Below are 15320 nucleotides of genomic sequence, written 5' to 3'. Positions count from 1 at the left end.
CATTACCAATATGCTGAGTTAACTCTTCAGAAGTATACCTAAGGTGAGAACCAAAATAGTTTTTGGTTACAAGTCTAAATAAGGAGAAGATGAGTGAGAGCCATTTCGAAAATTTTTTAGTCATTTTGAAATTCAAAGTGTCTGATATATAACTATAAGGCATAGTTAAAGATTGCATAGCCCTGGCAGAGGATTGGTTGCTCACTTCGGTAATTATCGTTAACACGTTGAGTGCCACCATACAACAAAATGGGGTTCGTCCGGCCACGATTTTTTTTTTACATAATACAATAGAATATTTGAAATTTTGAATAGGCCATATGATGCCACATTGGTCTCATACCCATAGGCCAAGCAGCATAAACAATGCAATGGCTCTAGTATGGCGTGAATACACGACTACTAATAGCCTCTATGAAGCAGCTGCATCAGCACAAACCGAAATCTCACACATTATACCGCGAGACCACCGTGTCACCACGAGGCCTGAAAGTCTCTTCGCACTGTGAGACCAACCTGGACTCACATGGCACTCAACGTGTTAAGGAAGTAAATATTTACTCCGACAGCCAAGCGGCAATTAGGGCCTTGGGCTCATTGTTTGTGCGTTCGAGATTGGCCGGGGAATGCCTGGCTTCTCTCTCGATTCCATTCAAATACTTTGATACCAGGCTCATTTGGGTTTCCGGCCACAGCCGGTCAGAGAGAAACTGCTGGGCTGTTGAACTGGCTAGACAGAGAACTTAGGAGACGGTTTCGTCGCTAAATGAGAGGATTAGGGTTCCTTTAAGCACCTGTAGTCTGCTCCTGGAAAGATGGGCCTCGAGTCAACTCAGCGAGCGCTGGGCTAGTGCGCAAACGTGCAAGGCCGCGAGATCCTTCTAGCCACGGGTAGATCGGGGATGCTCGAGGGAACTCCTACGGCTAACAAGCCGCAACTCTCGAGTTTGGTGGGTATCCTTACCGGACATTGTCCGTTAGGTGTCCATGCGGTGAGACTTGGGATTGCCTCAAGTCCGTTCCGCAAAAGCTGTCTTGAGGCCGAGCTGGAATTATCTGAACACCTTCTTCTCAGCTGCCCTGCTCTCGTCTGACAAAGATTTAGACATCTGGACTCTCACTCTTTTGCTACAACTGCAGATATAGCGAGTTTAACCCATTTTCGGCAGCTGGTCGATTTTTCGACCACCAACTTCAGACTCCAATATCTCAGAAACTAAATGTAAATTTATTGATCAGTTTTCAGAAGTTTTAAATTTGGAATTTAGTTAATTTCTAGATCATAATTTTTTAAGAAAAAAAGGTTCAGGGCAGATTTTTGTAAAAGAATGATATTATCACTATTTTTACGTATTTTTTGTGCAGATGAAAAAATAATGAAAAACAAAAAAAACAAATAATTGTTACTAATTTATTGTGAAGAGAAAAGATGAAATTAAGAGAATCAAAAAAGTAACATATCGATATTGCAATAATTTTTACTGTTTCATGGACGTAAACTTTAGTGGTCGAGAAATCGACCGCTGGCCAGGAACTGTCATGTAGGACAGAACAAAATCTAGCAATATGTTTTTCTTATTGAAAGAGATGGAAGTGAGTATCTTTGTGGAAGAAATGTTTTCTGGCTTTGGAAGAAATGTTTTCTGAAATTGGTACGCAATCAATCCTTTTTGTATACGTACAAACGCTGACAACACGAATTTAAACGCAGCAGACCGTTTTGCGAAGGTTCGTCCTATTACTGATGCTCTCAACAAAAAGTTTATGCATTTTGGAGTCTTTAGCCATAATCTCTCTATAGACGAACAGCTGATTCCATATTTCGGACGCCACTCTTACAAAATGTTTATCAAGGGAAAGCCAATCCGGTTTGGGTTTAAAACATGGTGCTTATGCTCTGAAAGTGGGTACTTATTTTCTAGTTCATTGTACGGGGGAGCAGCAACCCCTCACGGTAAAACTACCAACGTATCTGACCCTGAGTGCCACATCATTTTTTCTCTTCATACCATCTAATGTGCCTTCTGAACGAACGTCGATTTTTTGCAACTGGTACTATACGCGAAAATACAATGGGCGATTCTCCTTTGAGAAATTTAAAAAAAGAAATACGAGGAACATTTGACCAACTACTTGATCATCAGCAAGAAATATTGACTGTTCGGTGGAATGATAATGCTGTGGTCAATGTTATAACTAATAACTCCACAGTCAATCCAATTATTAGCACTAAAAGATATTGTCGGAAGAAAAAACAAACTATCACTATCCCGCAGTCAAAAGTTATTCAATAGTATAATCATGGCATGGGTGGTGTGGATCTCCATGATAATGCGGTGGCAAATTATGGAATATGTATGAAAGGAAAAAAATGGTGGTGGCCAATATGGACAAATGCTCTTGGTAACGCAATGGTCAATGCATGGAAACTTCATTGTATGATAGCAAAAATTGAAAAGATAAAACCACTATCACAATTTGATTTTCGTTCCAAAGTCACAACAGAATTATTGAATTACGACAAGGACGAGGACGAGTATGAAAACGAACATGGAGATGAAGGTCCATCGAACCTTCTTCGGATCAATGAAAGGATACACGCCGTCATGAGAAGCATTGAAAACAAATTTCGGCGGTCAAAATTTCGCAAGAAACATACTATTTTTACTTGAAAAAAATGCAATATTCATTTACATACTAAATATTTTGATGATTATCATAAAAATTTGTAAGCTGACTTTTCTATCAATAAAACAACAAAAAAATATTTGTATTTGAAATAAAATGAAGTAAATTGACTTCGTGTGCTAAATTTTTTTCATAAATGTTGTATTTTTTTTTAATATATTTGACGGTTTTTGGCCAGCGGTCGATTTTTCGACCAGTCCATATCTAAAACACCGATGGTCAGAATTTTTTTTCTTTTTAATTTTTCTTGATTATGGTCCTATAAGCACTGACTAAAAAGGAAATGGAAAAATTATGTCGAATTCTTGTAGCGGCCGAAGATGGGTTAAATATCATGCATCTGGTGAAGTTCATCAGTAACTTGATACGGCTAATTATGAACGTAAATCAGCCACTGTCGGGGTCGTCATAAGTGCATGGTCATCTTCCCCTAATCCTAAGGCCCCTTTTTATTTCACTTCTCCTTTCTCGTTTCCCCTGTATGACATCACAACGGACGAATTTTGAATATTTGTCCAAGTGGGCCCCGAGCAAGGGCAGCCATTTAACCTAATTAACCTAGTCAAAGATTGACTTGAGGCTTGCACTTCGGCCTCGTGGTCGTTTGTGGCTCTACTCATCACAGTACCTCATCCAGACTCGGTTCCCTTATTATACTCAAGATAAAGTTGGGTTGGATTGAGCGCATGCGCCTTTCTTCTGGCTGCAGATGGCCGAGATATCTCAATCTTCTCCGCGCTATATCGCTGCATTCCAGGAAAGAAGGTGCATTGAAGTCTCCTGAGATTGGTCGCAGAAGCGACAAGAGTGGGTAGACCGATTATATGCAGATGACTGCACGGTCGGCAGTTTCCTTTGAGGATACCCGTGGGCGATTTCCATATTTGGATAGGGTTATGAGTTTTTTAACTGCTTTTGGTTGTAGTATACCTCCAGTAAGGATTTTGTCTGGAGCATCCCCATAGTTTGCTGACAACGAACTTTACTTAACCTTAGCTCTTCACTCCTAAGCTTCTCCTTAGTGGTGTGTTGTCCCATAGCAAGGAAGGGCTAGGATATTATTAATGACGAGGTCGCAGGCCCTCTGGCCAATGCATCCGCCACCTCGTTCCCAGTTATACTCCCGAGTCCTGACACCCAAATTAAGCGGATGCGATTAAGCGTTCCTAATAGGTTCAGTTTCTCAATACACTCCAAAACCAGTGAGGACTTAATTTCACAGGATGACAGAACCTTGAGTACCGCCTGGCTGTGTTCAGAATGGCAATTCGCTCATTCCGGGAATTCTTGTCTAAGTTTTTCTCTGCACCCATGACAGATGGCATACATCTCCGCTTGGAAAAAGCTTGGTAAACTAGCCATCGGCAGAGAACGCTTGGTTCTGGGGCCAAATATTTCAGTGCAGATGCCTTTTGGTTACTTTGAGCCATTTGTGTACCAGTGCAGGGTACACTCCGGGAGTTTTCTTTCAAATGCAGATGTACTCCAGTTTTACTTATCGCCCAGTTCAATTCTGAACTTCTTTTCGATGTTCAATAACTTAAGTGATATCATCTCTGGGTAGCTGGGTAAGTGGGAGCTGTAGACTCAGTAAATCCTTGATTTAAGATGAGATCACTTTTCCTCTCTCGAAGTCTTCCCTGGTAACATTCAAAAGGGGACGCTTGACTGATTTATTAAGCTCAAGAATCACCTCCATCGCACCTGTAGGGCAGGTCTGCATCGCACCCGTGATATACACGAATGCTAAGCGCTGAAGCTTAGTTAGTGCTGCTCGCTCCATCGGCAGAGCTGCTCTCGATGCCCAAGCAACCGCTCCATATGTGACCTTATCATCTCAGGATTCTTGGGCTGCAATCTCAGGTACTAGACGTTTACAAATCATGAGAGCCTTTGTCGCTTTGGACAAGGTTGCGTCAGCATACCTTTTCCAGTTAAGCTTAGCATCCAGGAAAAGGCCAACGTCTATTAATTATCAAAGTTTTAATAAAATCGTCAAACTACTTAATAAATTTTCCTACTCAGACGCTAACATTTTTCGCAACCATGGTTTTTCTAGCTGCTGCCAAAATACGAATTTCAAATTATATTGAGTCTCACAGACTGAATGCTCGATTAAGTCCAGCACCAAAATTGAGGTTTCGTCTTAATTTTTTTGAGCAGCTCGCTCGGCCGGCTCAATCTTCACGTGATTGAAAGGACCCTGCCGCCGAACATATGAAAGAGTTAACTAGAGTTAGTTAGCTAACCTGAGGTAACTGCCTGCGTTCCTCTCCCAAGCAGAGACCGCAACTAGCAGAAACAAACCTAAACACTCTCTTTTCTCACAAAAACCAAATCGAGGGTGTGCTGCCTAGCCAGTTCATCAGTCAAAAATTTTTTTGAAATGCAAATGCAATGATTAAGTCGTTTTCCGATTAAACCGAAAGTGGAGTCAAATGTTCTATGAATAATTTCGAGACCTGGGATCAGTGAGTCTAAGATCTCAATCGATGCTTGGCTATCGAAATAAATTTTATCCTATCTAAATGTGGTAACAATATTCAGCAATCCAGCTCCTTAAATAGTGCTTACAAAGTCAAAGATAAACAATTGTGCATTTCGCCGAGCTCCTACTCCTATTTGTGGCGTGCGTCTAGATGTTGTTGCACAAATACAGTTTCAAGCCGACTCCGAACGGCAAATATATTTTTAGCTTTTCATGGCAGAAATACATATACTGGGAGGTTTGCTATCAACAATATTTTTTTTATTTTTAGATAAAAAACTTAAACAATTTTTTTTATTTTTTTTTTTTAACAAAAATATTTTTTCGTATTTTTAAATAAAAATATTTTTTATTTTTAAATAAAAAAAAATATTTTTTATTTTTAAATAAAAACATTCAAAACATTTTTTTTTAATTAAAAAAAGATAGTTTTAAATAAAAGTAGTTTTTGAACAAAACTAAAAATATTTTTTAAATGAGCAAAAAAAAATGTTTGTAAACAAAAATGAAAATATATATATATTTTTAATAAAAATCGTTGTTTATAGTAAAAATTTTATTGTTTTTCTTGAGAACTTAATTTTATTATTTTATTTTTTATTTTTAAATAAAAATATTAAAAAAAAATATTTTCTTGTATTTTTAAATAAAAAAATTAAAAAAAATATTTTTAATTTTTAAACAAATATATTAAAAATGATATATTTTTTTATTATTAAATAAAAATATTAGAAAAATATATGTTTTTATTTTTAAATAAAAATATTACAACAAAAAATATTTTATAATATAAAAAAATTGAGAATTGTGAATTAAATATCAATAGAGTGTACCCACGAACAACAACAAAATTTTTACTAAAAAAAACAGGTTTTTATTTTTTTTTTTTTAATATTTTTATATTTATTTAAAAAATAGTTTTTGTATTTTTAATATTTTTATTAAAAATATTATTATTAAAATTATTTTTTTTTTATGAATTTTTTATTTTATTTTTAATTTTTAATAAATATTAAAAAAAAAAATTTTTTTATTTTTAATAAAAATATTACAAAAAAAAGTTGTTTTTGTTTAGTAAAAATTTGAATGTTTTTCTAAGATACACTTTGTTGATATTTAATTCGCATCAGCCAAATTAGCCTAGCCATTCAAAGATATTTTTTTCCTGACTTTTGAAAAAGAAATTCTCATCCTAGGATAAATCTTTAAAAGCTGGCAGGCGAATCTTAAATACAACTCAACGCAATTCGCGTAAATATCTTCCACATACTTCTAACTCCCCATCTTTTATTACATCACAACTTTAAATACTCTAAAGTCTCAGACTTCATACTCGATTTTGCATTCAAAACATTCTTTATCCTCCCCAGGTTTCTTTGCGCCATCGCTCGAACTTGCAACACTTTTGTGCAGGCACCATCATACAACCCCAATGGATACTCACAGCTGCTCACTGCTTTAAGTACATCAAAGACCCCAATAAGTTGGTTGTACAATACGGCTCCAATCAACTCACTCACCCTAAATCGAAATTCGTAAACGTTAGTGAGATACTACTGCATGAGGGGTATAGTGCCACTATAGCCATACACGATATAGCACTTTTGAAGCTTGCACAGCGCCTCCCAACAGATACTGTAGAGCTTGCCGAAGGGGTAAATCTCACAGAAATGACACAAACAAAACCACCGTTGCTGCTTGTTGGTTGGGGACTCAACGCGGTTAGTTTTCAGAGAGAGTAGAAGAAATTTAATTACTTTGAATACTAATTTCTAGACAAATGGCGCATTGCAGCAACAACTACAAAAGGTGGCACTCCATTTACTTGCGCCCGCTGAATGCCGCCAACGAACACAATCGCTACAGCATAGCACAAATTTATGTGCCGGTGCAAGTAACGGCACCAAGCAGGGGCAATGTAGCGGTGATTCCGGTGGGCCATTGCTGTTGAACAAACATCAAATCGGCATTGTTTCCTGGAGCATAAAACCATGTGGCGCCTATCCCGGGATATTCACCAATGTCGCCTGCTATGCGAAATGGATATGGGGGCACATCAAGCAGAGGAAATAATAATTAATTAATAAAAAAAGAATGTTTTATTTTTGCGAATCAAAAGAAGTCTCTTTATTAATTTATCGAATAAAATAAATATGTATTATATGTATGTATAAAAATAGTTTTTTAAATTCCCAGAATATATGCGTGTATGTAGGTAGTATGTATGTATGTAAGTACAAACGTTACAAGTAGGTATAAAACAGTTTAATAAGCGTATCACGTATTTGGCCTTATCACTATGTAAGTATATGTGCCGTAGCATATGGGCATGAAGTTCTCTGTACTATGCACATATGTATGTGTGTATGTATGTACTATATTTCAGTCATTATAGCGCCAATGCATTTCGTACTTTTGGCACCAAACTCTCCTGCGTGAGTACTGGCAAGTGATGTTGGAATTGTTTCAGTTGTTGTTTGTGTTTAGGTTGTTCCTTTTCTTGTTGTTGTGAGCCATTTTTCTGCATGTGCGCCAAAAAGGTAATCCAGAAAAGACTACAAAAACTAACAAATAATATTCTATTGGGTTCGGGAATCATGCCGAAGTTAATCGTTTGCAACACAGGAATGATGAAAATCGCAATCTGGTAGAGAGAAAATAATTTTCGTTGTGATTTGTACACAAATTGTGCATCCGCTTGTAAATATGGGTTAATATTCGAAACTCACCTTTACAGTTTTGGGAAATTTATCTTTGACCTCTGCAATCGCTGCATCGATTCCCTTGCCCTCCAACATAGTCATGCCAAAGTAGAAACTGGTGCTGGCAAATGGTGCATACGACATTTGTTCGACGATGGCCTGAAATGGGAATAAAAAAAAAGAATGATAAATATACACTTTTTTAACTTAATTTCGAAAATTATGTTTTACAAAAATATTTGGACAGCAGGATATTCATGACAAAGAGTTGGTGAATCGTCTTAAAAATAAGGTACACGACGGAAATCAACCGAGCATCATCACTAGTAACTGTATCGTGGCAATACTCGTAGAGAAATGACGGAGAATTTGAATTTTTGAAAAAGAGGAGAGTTTTTCATTTATTTTTATGTACAATATATTAAAAAAAAATTAAATAAACATTTAAAAAAATATATATTTCTGATTTTCTTATGTTTTGTAGAACACTTTAAAGCCTAAAAAAATTTTTTTTTAATTTTGGAAAAAAACATAATTTTTCATTTATTTTTATTTTTATTAAAAAATGTTGCAATAAAAAATTTAAAAAACATATTCTTACTTTTTTTATGTTTTGTAGAAAAATAAAAAAATTGAAGCCAAAAAAAAAAATTATTTTGGAAAAGAAGATAATTTTTCATTTATTTTTATTTATATTATTAATTTATATATATTATATTTATTATTATTATTAAAATTTTATTTTTTATGTTTTGTAGAATTTGGGCTTCACCCAAAAACAAATTTTTTTTTTAATTTTGGAAAACAACAGAATTTTTCATTTATTTATTTTTATATTTATATATAAAAAAATTTTAATTAAAAATTTAAAATTAATATATTTTTGATTTTTTATGTTTTTTAGACAATTAAAGACTTTGAAGCCAAAAACAATTTTTTTTAATAATTTTTTTTTAAGTCACTTTAAAAAATTGTTTTCAAGCGCTTTGAACTCTAAACTAAAGTTTTCTTTTTTGCAAGTTAAAAACACTTTGAAACCGATAGAAAAAATTGGTTAAAAGGCGAGAATTTTTCATTTATTTTTATATTTAAAAAATAAAAACAAATATTTTTTGATGCTGGCGGAGCTCTGAGATACTAAGCAAAAAATAAAATTAGTTTGGTTTTGATGGTTTTTATTTGATGTCTGAGACAAAATTCCTTTTTACAGGATTTTTGAAGAGCTGTGAGATATAACTTAAAAACGAAATTTGGTTTTTGAGTTTTTTATTTTCTTTTTTTTTGTAGAGAGTTAACCACCTTGAAGGCAACAGAAAAAGTGGCTAAAACAAGTTTTTTTTAATTTATATTATTTATTATTTTTTAAATAATATAATAATTTTTTTAATAAATTTTAAAAACCAAACACGAAAAACCAAAACCTTTTTTGAGTTGCTCTATAAATTCTGCGAAACCGCGAAAAAAAGTTAAAAAGAACACAACTTCATTTACCTTTTCACTCAAAATATAAAAACAAATAGTTTTTATGCTTGCAGAGCTCAGAGCTACACTTTCAATTAATTTATAGTTTTATTTTTGATATTTATTTGAAGGGTGAGAAAACTTTTGGTTTTTTAGAAAAGATTTGGTTTTGATTTTATATTTTTTATAAAAATTTAAATACTTTGAACTCAATAAAAAAATTGTTAAAATATATATTTGTTTTTTTTTGTTAATAAATATAATTTTTTTATTGTTGAAAAATATATATACAATAATATTTTTTTTTTTTTGAAATTCGTAAACGAAAAACATTAGGGAATTCGTTTATAAAACTAGCGTTTGCAAAATGAACCTATTAATAAAAAAAACAAGAGAAGAAGAGTTTTTCAAAAATCACAAGAAAAAAAATTTCAAGAAAAAATATAATTTCTTTATTTCAAAAAAGTTTTAAGGAGTATTTTTTTTTAACTAAAGTTTATATTATCTTTTGTTTATTTATTAAAAAAAAATGTTTTGGCATCTTTACCCTAACAATTTTAATAAATCCAAAAAACAATGATTGAATAAAAAATATAATTTTTTTAAAGAGAATATTTTTTTTAAATTGAAGTTTTAATTATATTTAAATTAAAGTTTTATTAAATAATTTTTTGTTTGTTTTATAAAACTGTGAAAAATAATTGAGATATTAAATCCTTTAGAGTCATAGTTTAAAAATATTTCTTTTGGAGCAAAGCCATTTTTTAAAATTATTTTTTAATCCTTTCTAAAAACCAAAAAGAAATAGTTTCCTTTTTAATACAAAACTGTTGAAAACAAAACTTTTGTTTTGTAATATCTTAAAAAAAAATGTTTATCCGTTTTAATTTGTTAAAAACAATTGGTTTTTTGAATTCTTAAAAGATAAGTTTTTTAGTCCTTTTCAAAAATCAAATTAAAAAATAAATTTTTGTTTTTTAAATTCTTAAAAATTATTTTTTTTAATCCTTTTTAAGTTGTTAAAAAAAGTTTTGTTTTTTAATTCTTAAAAAAAATTTTGTTTAGCCCTTTTTAAAAACCAAATTAAAAATAAAGTTTTGTTTTTTAAATTCTTAAAAAGTACTTTTTTTAATCTTTTTTAAATTGTTCAAAAGATTTGTTTTTTTAATTCTTAAAAAAATATTTTTTAGTCCTTTTCAAAAACCAAATTAAGGAATAAATTTTAGTTTTTCTAATTCTTAAAAAATTTTTTTGAAATACTTTTTAAATTGTTAAAAAACTTTTTTTTTGATTCTTAAAAAACAATTTTTTTAGTCTTTTTGGAAAAAAAAATTAAAAAGTTTTTTTTTTAATCCTCAAACAATATTTTAATCCTTTTAAATATTTTTTAGAATTAAAAGAAAACAACAATTTTTTTCAGCCTTTTCAAAAACCAAATTAAAAAATAAATTTTAGTTTTTTAAACTCTTGAAAAATATTTTTTTTAATCCTTGTTATCCAATTTAATTGTTACAAAAAAGATTTTTTTTTAATTCCTAAAAAATATTTTTTTTAGTTCTGTTTAAAACCAAATTTAAAAATTAGTTTTAGTGTTTTAAATTATTAAATAATATTTTTTTTTTTAATCCTTTTTAAATTGTTACAAAAAAAGTTTTGTTCTTTTAATTCCTAAAAAAAATTTTTTTTTAGTTGTTTTCAAAAACCAAATAAAAAAGCATTTTTGTTTTTTAAATTCTTAAAAAATATTTCTTTTAATCCTTTTCGAAAACCAAATTAAGAAGTAAATTTTTGTTTTTTTTTTAATTCTTAAAAAAAATTTTTTAGTCCTTCCAAAAACCAAATTAAGAAATAAATTTAAGTTTTTTAAATTCTTAAAAAAAGTTTTTCTTTTTTAATTCTTAAAAAACAATTGTTTTAGTCCTTTTCGTAAACAAAATTAAAAAATTATTTCTTTATTTTAATTCTCAAACAATATTTGTTGTTTTAATCCTTTTTAAATATTTTTTAAGAACTAAAAAACAACATTTTTTAAGCCTTTTCAAAAACCAAATTTTTTTAATCCTTTATAAATTGTTAAAAAAAATTTTTTTTTTAATTCCTAAAAAATATTTGTTTTTAGTCCTTTTCAAACACCGAAAAGTAACTGTTTTTTGTTTTGATAAAAGATGCCTGATAAACAGAAAAAATTCAAAATGGTTGCTACCCTACCATCGAGCCAACTAAGGCATAATTCAAATTCTATGTACTAATTTTTCCAGTGTGGGCTTTTAAGCGCAGAAATTAATTATTTATAAAAATAAGCGAAATTTTAAACATTTTTGCAGCAATAGAATGCGGATTTTGACTCATTAAATTAAAAAAAAATCTGATGTGTGTAATCTATCTAAACTTCTTTTAATTACTTTATTTGCTCTACTTTGTCATGAATTTCCTCGTCATCCGTGAAATGTAATATTTAATAAATAAAAACAAAAAACATTTATATTAACAAAATGCGATCACTCACCTTAAGTACGCCTATGCGTAAATTCGTTTGTGGCCACATTGTCGAAGCGACACGCAACCAACCATACAGGGTGGGGGCAACATAACAGCCACCAAAGAGACCGAAACGCAGTATGCGCATCCAGTCATAATCTTCTGTTTTGCAAAATAGAGACGAAAAAAAACAATAAATTAATTACAATTTGGAAAAAAACCATCTATTAAATTATACAAATAAAAAAAATTAACGACTTACTGAGCTCTCTGCCCTCGATAGTTTGCTGCATGAAACTACTCGTGGGCCATACAATCGAATAAGCGATAACACCTTTGGCCAGAGGATGAGCAGAAATGAATAGGCGCCATTTTGATTTTAGAAAATTCACTGTTGCCGGTACGACCATTTTGTCTAGTATCAAAAACAAAGGCACTAAATATTAAAATAACAAATAATAATAAATATAATCAAATATAAATGCATACATACATACATAGTTTATGGCTCACAAGAAGCCTTGACAACGAAAATGGAAACGGAAATGCGGAAACAACAAATAATCACGCATCAACACTATTTTTAATAATTCAAAGGTTAATATGTATGAGTACGCACATATCAAAGCTAAGAATCGCACGACAGGCGCTAACCTCGAGGTGTTGGCAAGCGCAAGAGTTTGTGTGTGTGTGTGTGCATGTAAATTGCTTTATATTCACACTGATGCGCCTAAACTGTGAACAGCTGTGTAGATTGCAGACTAGCAGGCGCCGCGCACCAGATAGGAGCGCACGTTTTAAGGGGAAAAGATGCATATCATTTTTTGTTTTTGCAAGTAGAAGAGAAAACAAAAACAAATGGACACACATTTTGGCAGTTTACCTTTTATGGAAATGAGAATTGCAAACCTGTATGGAAGAGTTTCGTGTTGGTACTCTTTTTTATTTAATTTACTTACATACATACATACATACATACGCATGTATTCACGTGTATAGGCAATAGGGTAATACCATGTTTGGATTCTTATGCACCACCTTTAAATATAGATTAAAAAAAATTCCACTCTAGTCATTTACGCTTTTATCGAACTTCCATGCACTCCCCGTTTTTCACGTAATGGCAATGAATTTAAGTTTCCAGTACGCAAATGCAATTTTCTAAAATAATTTGACAAATTTGCTTTTTTACTAATTATCTGCTTTTTACTAATAATTATCGAATTCCAATCAATTTCATCACTCAAACACTTCTAAGGCATTCTTTGCATATTTTACGCAAAATGTGGAAAATTTTCTTGCTTTTTTTCCGCACTGCCTCAAATCTCAAAATCAAGGCATAGTAGAAATTTCAAATATCTATTTTTAGCGCTTGCATTTGCACATAACGTTGCACTTTGTATCATAGTTTGGTGGCTTATTAAATATTTAGCTAAAATTTCTACTCGTGCACTTTACACTTTTTCAAAATACTTGATTTTTTATTATATTTAATTGGTACACTTATAAGAAAATGCTTTCATTTTACGAAATTGCATTATTTATTATTATTTTTATTTATTCTCTGCGCACGCTTTGGGCGATTGTTAGTCGTACACTACTGGCGGAGTAAATTGAAAAAGTCCCACTTTGACAATGAAATTTAGCTTTTTTCCGTCGTGATGTAAACACAATAACGGCATTGCAGCTTTCGACATGCACATGTGCAACTGTGGGGATTTGGTTTTTTTGTTGTTGTTTGTGCAAAGCTCCTAAATGCATTAGTAAGTGATCTTCAAAAGCCAAGTGCTCATTCATCACACATTCAATGCAAGAAAATTTAATAAAATGACGCATGGGCCCATATACATACCTACATATCTACACACAAGCATGTTGCAGAAAGTATTTGAGAGGAATGCCATTGCAATTTATTTTCGAAAGAATCTATTCAGAAGTGAAAAGGCTCAGTCTAATATTGTTTAACTAGTCTTTAATTAGTCGCTATACCAACTGAGCACGTTGGATATCGCCCATTTCATTTTGTTGTTGCTGTAGCAGTTCATTAAGTCCTGCCAGTGCGTTGTAATCACCGGCCGTCATCATCTATCTCATCTCACGTGAGGCTCACAAATACGCTGCTTCAACTGATTGGGTGCAAAGCTAGAGTGGCGTTATGTGAGTGAGTTTAAGGGGTAAGGTGGGGATGCCTTCGAGTGGGATACCTTCACATGTCGGACATTTGTTGAGCATGTCGTATGATGCATGTCAATACTGGGAAGGTGGGAGTTTAACCTGAGCCGAAGTTATGAGTGTCGCACGAGGCAGTAGAAGCTCTTCGGGGGTTGCATTCCGATACGGCAATCGGGGGTGGAAGTTTAGGAAGGTGATAAGAGACTCCCGTTGAATGAATTTCAATGCCCGTCTATATACTATCTGGTACAGTAGCTCGTCAATGAGATAGTTCGGCATAGAACCTCAATTATGCCTCAGCGTCATCGAAAATTTGGACCATCGGATGGAGGTACGCCGCAGAAGCCGCGGCGGCCATTTGGCCGATATTTTGTTCCATATGTAATTGAGCCATACCAATATTATCATAATAAAAAGAAATGACAATAATTTCCTAAACGAATTGTATTTTATTCAAAATCAACACCGGCCTTTGAAACTTAACCACCCTTTAGTTAAAGAGATGCCTCCTGACTTGCCTGAAATAATGTTCAGCCTCAAGCAAAAATGACTGGGTGGATGGTGGCTGCGATAGCAACCCAGCAGAGCCAATATTGAACGCGAAATTGCTGGAATTTCGGCCGATTTATGCAAAAGAGTGGTCGAAAATTGGGTTCAACGATTGGACTTCGTGAAACGTGCACGCGGTGGTCATGCAAAAGAAATCGAATTTCATACTTAAATGTATATGTTCAAACTCGATAATAAAAAAAAAATTAGTTAAAAAAGTCAAACCGTTTGTGTTTTATTCAAAAAAGTTCAAAAGTTGAAGCGCTCTAACTGAAAAACGCTTTACTTATGTAAATACAGGTACATATATGTGTCGAGTTCGCTCTTTTGAAACAACAAAATGAGTATCACATTGAGAAAAAACAATGCAGCACGTGGCGGTACAAGCCAAGACATCAATTGTCATGCTGCTGCAGTGATCTTTAAAAAAGAAGCGCAAAATATCAAAGCTTTCCGCATAAAGAGCTTTGTGTGTATAAAGCTTAGCATATCTGCGCGCAAGATACAAATGTTGTGTGCTTTGCCAAAATGCCGAAAAATACAAAAACAAAACGACAATGAGAGCACAATGGTATTCTGTTGGAAACCAATCATTATTTTTTTATAAAATGTAAACAAATTTTACACTTAGCGGAAGTGAGAGCTTTGCCGCAGCAGTGCATTTTTGTTTTTTTTTCTTTTTGCTGAGAGCGTAAATTAGATGTTTGTAGGTGAACAAATATGTGTGAATGGATAGAAAATAGCGCGCCTAGCATTGAATGCGTGAGAAGCACTGAACTTGA

The 15320-nt window shown here is 32.6% G+C and overlaps 2 protein-coding genes across 2 annotated transcripts in view; one reads left to right on the top strand and one right to left on the bottom strand.

The window, feature by feature from the left end:
• The first annotated feature begins 371 nt into the window (after positions 1–371).
• LOC129237158 (trypsin-like) lies at positions 372–7249 on the top strand. The gene is made up of 3 exons (XM_054871659.1): positions 372–505; positions 6501–6897; positions 6953–7249. Exons 1-3 carry the CDS (start codon positions 372–374, stop codon positions 7247–7249), a joined length of 828 nt encoding a protein of 275 aa, XP_054727634.1.
• Positions 7250–7337: 88 nt separating this feature from the next.
• LOC129238636 (mpv17-like protein) overlaps positions 7338–15320 on the bottom strand; it is a 39657-nt gene continuing 31674 nt past the window's right edge. Inside the window, exons 3-6 of the mRNA XM_054873735.1 lie at positions 12080–12232; positions 11846–11979; positions 7906–8037; positions 7338–7820 (exon numbers count right to left, since the gene is read on the bottom strand). Of these exons, the coding sequence (XP_054729710.1) occupies positions 7566–7820; positions 7906–8037; positions 11846–11979; positions 12080–12227 (669 nt within the window). The 5' untranslated portion in view covers positions 12228–12232 and the 3' untranslated portion in view covers positions 7338–7565. The remainder of the gene's footprint in view (positions 7821–7905; positions 8038–11845; positions 11980–12079; positions 12233–15320) is intronic.

The sequence above is a fragment of the Anastrepha obliqua genome, chromosome 2 (assembly GCF_027943255.1).
Source record: "Anastrepha obliqua isolate idAnaObli1 chromosome 2, idAnaObli1_1.0, whole genome shotgun sequence".
Lineage (NCBI taxonomy): Eukaryota > Metazoa > Arthropoda > Insecta > Diptera > Tephritidae > Anastrepha > Anastrepha obliqua.
The sequence above is the reverse complement of the archived record's forward strand: the minus strand, read 5'-3'. Positions and strand labels throughout refer to the sequence as shown.